Source organism: Pleurodeles waltl, chromosome 4_2 (assembly GCF_031143425.1).
Source record: "Pleurodeles waltl isolate 20211129_DDA chromosome 4_2, aPleWal1.hap1.20221129, whole genome shotgun sequence".
Taxonomy (NCBI): domain Eukaryota; kingdom Metazoa; phylum Chordata; class Amphibia; order Caudata; family Salamandridae; genus Pleurodeles; species Pleurodeles waltl.
Window position 1 is genome coordinate 1,061,421,209 of NC_090443.1, and position 6,000 is coordinate 1,061,427,208.

The following is a 6,000-nucleotide window of genomic DNA, read 5'->3' on the forward strand; positions in this document are numbered from 1 at the left end:
AAATAGTAGTCCTAATGTTAGACAACAGGGTATGCATGAATGTGTGTGTATGTATGTATGTCTATATGAAGCTATGTATTCCCCTCAGTGCTATTTGTATTGTGTGAATGCAGCCCAAGGCACAGGAGCTCTGTACAGGCTCAAAGGAGTCGAGCACTGTTGAATGCTGTCCCTTTTGGACTCCCTCATTCCTCTTTCCGTTGCTGCAGATTTTTATTCAAAACTTTGTTGGTTGCAGCATTCCCGGCTCTCAAGAATGAATATTAAAAGGCCAGACCTGTCCCTGTATTCTTGTTACCTACTCAGACTTACCTAGAGGCAGTCCAAGCGGAACACAGGCACTTACCTACAGAGGTATCAGGCTGGACAAAGGCACTTACCTACAGAGCTCTGAGGCTGGACACCAGCACTTATCTCCTGAGGTCTAAGGCTGGGCACCAGCACTTATCTATAGAAGTCTAAGGCTGGACACAGGCACTTACCTACAGAGCTCTAAGGCTGGACACCAGCACTTATCTCCTGAGGTCTAAGGCTGGGCACCAGCACTTATCTCCTGAGGTCTAAGGCTGGGCACCAGCACTTATCTACACAGGTCTAAGGCTGGACACAGGCTCTCACCTACAGATCTATCAGGCTGGACACAGGCACTTAACTTACAGAGGTATAACGCTGAAAACAGACACTTACCTACCAGGGTCTAAGGCTTGGCACCAGAACTTATCTACAGAGGTCTAAGGCTGGACACTAGCACTTACCTACAGAGGTCTCAGGCTGGATAGAGGCACTTACCTACAGAGATGTCAGGCTGGACACTGGCACTCACTTACAGAATGGTCAGGCTGGACAGTGGCACTTACTGAGAAAGGTATCACGCTGGACACAAGCACTTACCTACAGAGGTCTTAGGCTGGACAAGGCAATTGCCTACAAAAGCCTAAGGCTGGACACCAGCACTTATGGACACCAGCATTTATCTACACAGGTCTCAGGCTGGACACAGGCACTTACTTACAGAGGTGTAAGGCTGGATCCAAGCACTTAGCAACAGAGGTCTCAGGATGGACACAGACACTTATCTACAGTGGTCAAAGGTTGTGTCCATGAGCCCATCTTGTGGGACTGATTGTTACCAGGAAACACTTCTTGCACAGTATTGCTTGGTAGACTGTGTATGAGTTGCACTCCAATTGGATTTTTAATTTGTATTGGTGCATTGGTCAAATACTTTCTCCAGGGGGTTTGAAATCAGACACCTTTTGAATGAATACCAAATTGGTCCCCTCCACACCTGCTTTCCTGGTCGCTCAGCTGACGCCAGCAGGTGCACCACTACACAAGACACATAATATCCCAACAAGCTACAACAATCAATTTGAAGTTCCTCTCGAATCCACCATCTTATCTACTACCAACATTCCCGGGATGCTGCACAACTGCAGATAGGCTGTGCTGACTCGATTAACGACTTGAACCTTGACTTTATGACCCTGACAGAAACCTGGCTCAATGATACCTCTCAACTGGTGCTAGATCTTCTCATCTGGTCTGATCACTATCAAATTCCATTTAAACTGTTCATCTCCAAATCATCAGCCCATGGTCAACCTAGAAGACTTAAAAGCCAAAACAGAGACATTAACATCAGTCGTGACACTCTAGAATCTTTCCTGACTCAAAGACGTACCCAACCTAGTTACCCCAGGCCTTAAATCCTGCAACCAATCTTTTCAACAAAACACTTACTGCAATCATGGACAACGTTGCACCCCTCAAAGAGAAGTGAGCCAAGACCAAGGACAGACAATTGTGGCGTACCAAAGACCTTAATGAAGAAAGACAACACCTCTAACTTATTGAGTGATCTTGGTGCCAAAATCAGTCTAGGACACACACTGAACTCCTCCACAACTCGAGAGCCACCAAAACATGTCTTTGATGCCAAATCAGTCTTTTAGGACCTAGGTTAATATGGCCAAAAGTACATTCAAAAACTTTTTGAGGTTGTCAAAGCAGTGACTAAGCCCAGGGTTTGCCTAATAATGCTGGTCCTGACATGAAGAGTGGAGAATTTGCCCACCTCTTTGACACCAAGATCAAACATATTTTGATTTGCATGACACCCAAAATTCTTGCACCTCATCAGTAAATCACCCAACAACTGGTCAATTTTCATCTCCCAGCCTGAGCACTGGAATATTCTTTCCAAACTTAAGCCTTCTCATTACTTTCTTAGCTCCCTTTCTGCATATATGGCTAATGGGCTGCAAAATGTTCTCAGACCTCCCTGGCCCAGCCTCAGTAGTCTTTCTCTATGCTATGGGTTGTTTCCTGATTTCCTCTCCCGCCAAGTTTCAGTTGATTAAATAGTGTGGGCATTGTTTGGAATTGGTTGCATTTCTTCGGCACATGCATATATTCTCTCATTTTACAGATACTTTATAACTTGTAATTTATCAATCTCTGCTGCTTTTCAGTCTTTCCCCTTCCTCTCTGTTTGTTATCTTTTCCTTGTTTTGATTCATTTCTCTTTGTATACTTTTGTCAGAGACGTTTTAAGGAATGTGCAAAGTAGGCAATTGCTAAGGGCCACCACCTTCCACGTTTTTTTCCTACTTTTCTCTGCTTCACCTCAGTTTATCCTATTTCTCTTTATTAACTCTGCTCCTTCGCCGCCTGCCTCTAGCTCCCATTTGGTATCTCTAGCCGCTATCATTTTAAGGATTTTTGGGGTTCTGAGCAAGATATATTTCAACTTTTTTGTGTGACAGCATTAAAGTTTAACATACAATTTAGCATTGTTTGCCATCATGCAGGCTTGAATTTAGCAGGAAATGGGTAATAAAATTCTAATTTGTTCTGAAGAGGAGCTGCATGCCGGACACATGCACTCACCTGGAGGGGCTGCATGCCGGACACATGCACTCACCTGGAGGGGCTGGCTGCAGGGTGGACATGTGCACTCACCTGGAGGGGCTGCAGGCTGGACACGTGCACTCACCTGGACAGGCTGCAGGCTGGACACGTGCACTCACCTGGACGGGCTGCAGGCTGGACACGTGCACTCACCTGGAAGGGCTGCAGGCTGCACACGTGCACTCACCCAGAGGATCTGTAGGGTGGACACGTGCACTCACCTGGAGGGACTGGAGGCCGCACACGTGCACTCAGCTGGAGGGGCTGGAGGCCGGACATGTGCACTTACCTGCAGGGGCTGGAGGCCGCACACGTGCACCCAGCTGGAAGGGCTGCAGGCTGGACATGTGCACTCACCTGGAAGGGCTGCAGGCTGGACATGTGCACTCACCTAGAGGGGCTGCAGGCTGGACATGTGCACTCACCTGGAAGGGCTTCAGGCTGGACATGTGCACTCACCTGCAGGGGCTGGAGGCCGCACACGTGCACTCAGCTGGAAGGGCTGCAGGCTGGACATGTGCACTCACCTGGAAGGGCTGCAGGCTGGACATGTGCACTCACCTAGAGGGGCTGCAGGCTGGACATGTGCACTCACCTGGAAGGGCTGCAGGCTGGACATGTACACTCACCTGGAAGGGCTGCAGGCTGGACATGTTCACTCACCTAGAGGGGCTGCAGGCTGGACATGTGCACTCACCTGGAAGGGCTGCAGACTGGACATGTGCACTCACCTAGAGGGGCTGCAGGGTGGACATGTGCACTCACCTGGAGGGGCTGCAGGCCGTATACGTGCACTCAGCTGGAGGGGCTGCAGGCTGGACATGTGCACTCACCTGGAAGGGCTGCAGGCTGGACATGTGCACTCACCTAGAGGGGCTTCAGGCTGGACATGTGCACTCACCTGGAAGGGCTGCAGGCTGGACACGTGCACTCAGCTGGAGGGGCTGCAGGCTGGACATGTGCACTCACCTAGAGGGGCTGCAGGGTGGACATGTGCACTCACCTGGAGGGGCCTCAGGCTGGACATGTGCACTCACCTGGAGGGGCTGGCTGCAGGGTGGACATGTGCACTCACCTGGAGGGGCTGGCTGCAGGGTGGACATGTGCACTCACCTGGAAGGGCTGCAGGCTGGACATGTGCATTCACCTAGAGGGGCTGCAGGCTGGACATGTGCACTCACATAGAGGGGCTGGCTGCAGGCTGGACATGTGCACTCACCTAGAGGGGCTTCAGGCTGGACATGTACACTCACCTAGAGGGGCTTCAGGCTGGACATGTACACTCACCTAGAAGGGCTGCAGGCTGGACATGTGCACTCACCTGGAGGGGCTGCAGGCTGGACATGTGCACTCACCTAGAAGGGCTGCAGGCTGGACATGTGCACTCACCTGGAGGGGCTGCAGGCTGGACATGTGCACTTACCTGCAGGGGCTGGAGGCCGCACACGTGCACTCACCTGGAGGGGCTGCAGGCTGGACACGTGCACTCACCTGGAAGGGCTGCAGGGTGGACATGTGCACTCACCTGGAGGGGCTGCAGGCTGGACATGTGCACTCACCTGGAAGGGCTGCAGGCTGGACATGTGCACTCACCTGGAGGGGCTGGCTGCAGGCTGGACATGTGCACTCACCTGGAGGGGCTGCAGGCTGGACATGTGCACTCACCTAGAGGGGCTGCAGGCCGGACATGTGCACTCACCTAGAAAGGCTGCAGGGTGGACATGTGCACTCACCTGGAAGGGCTGCAGGCTGGACATGTGCACTCACCTGGAGGGGCTGCAGGCTGGACAGCTGGAATAGAAGTCTGTGAACCGAAGTCCCCCTTTGGCCAACTTGTCCAGATTCGGCGTCACTGAGGTTGGGTGGCCATAGCACCCCAGGTCTCCGTACCCCAAGTCATCAGCAAAAACCAGCAGAAAGTTTGGTAGACTGCTGTCCAGACAGAGCACCCCCTGAGCGAGGAGAAGCAGGGGGAGCCCAGAGAGGGGAGCCATAGTCCTGAACCTACACCAGCCTCACGGAGCCTCTTCCAACAGGACACCCACTGAGGGTGGGGTCAGCGACCCCTGGGTCCTATGGGTACTGAGGTTGGGGTCAGTGACCTCTGGGTCCTATGGGTACTGAGGGTGGGGTCAGTGAGCCCTGGCTGCTATGGGTACTGAGGGTGGGGTCAGTGACCTCTGGCTGCTATAGGTACTGAGGGTGGGGTCAGTGAGCCCTGGCTGCTATGGGTACTGAGGGTGGGGTCAGTGACCTCTGGCTGCTATAGGTACTGAGGGTGGGGTCAGTGACCCCTGGCTGCTATGGGTACTGAGGGTGGGGTCAGTGACCTCTGGCTGCTATGGGTACTGGGGGCGGGTCAGTGACCCCTGGGTCCTATGGGTACTGGGAGCGGGTCAGTGACCCCTGGGTCCGGAGGGTATTCAGGGTGGGGTCAGTAACCCCTGACTAAAAGAGCCCTAGGAGTGATCCACAAACTCACCCCCAACCAGAATTGTAACTGCGCTCTTCCCTCTTTCGTTATTCTCCCGCCCACCTCACTGCTTTCACTCCCTACCCCTCCACACCCTCCTCACTGTGCCTCCTCTCCCACCCCTCCACCCGGCCCCCACTTCCTTCCTGTCCCCCAGGGGCCCCTCGCCCTGTCTCTCCGGCCCCTCGTCTGCTCAGAGTCCCAGAAAGCTTCTCCTCTCACCACCTCGCTCCCTTGAGAGCCCTCCCTCCCTCTCTCTTCCTTGTCTATGGTCTCTCCCCTCTAAGTCTCACACCCCACCCTCCCTTCTCTCGCCCTCCCTGTTCCCTCTCCGCCCCTTGTCTCTCCCTCTCCCTCCCTTGCTCCCTCCCTCTCTATCCCTCTCTTTCTCCCTCCTCCTCTCTCTCTCTCTCTCTCACACACTAGTAGTAGTTCTCAGTCTCTCTGTCCCTCCCTCCCTTGCTCCCTCCCTCCTTCCCTATCTCTCCCTCCCTCTCTCCACTCTCTCTCTCTGTCTCTCTCTCTCACTCTGTCTCTCTCTTCACCGCTCCTCTGTCTCTGGCCCTCTCACTCTCTCCAGGCTCCCCGCTCCCTCGAGCCTCCTGCTTCTCCTC

The 6,000-nt window shown here is 53.4% G+C and overlaps 1 protein-coding gene across 1 annotated transcript in view; it reads right to left on the minus strand.

Annotated features, from left to right (window-relative positions):
- Positions 1–5,666, minus strand: part of LOC138293756 (arylsulfatase A-like) — a 37,963-nt gene extending 32,297 nt beyond the window's left edge. The window contains exons 1-2 of the mRNA XM_069233097.1: positions 5,388–5,666; positions 4,681–5,091 (exon numbers count right to left, since the gene is read on the minus strand). Coding sequence (XP_069089198.1) covers positions 4,681–4,907 — 227 coding nt within the window. The 5' untranslated portion in view covers positions 4,908–5,091; positions 5,388–5,666. The remainder of the gene's footprint in view (positions 1–4,680; positions 5,092–5,387) is intronic.
- Positions 5,667–6,000: the final 334 nt, after the last annotated feature.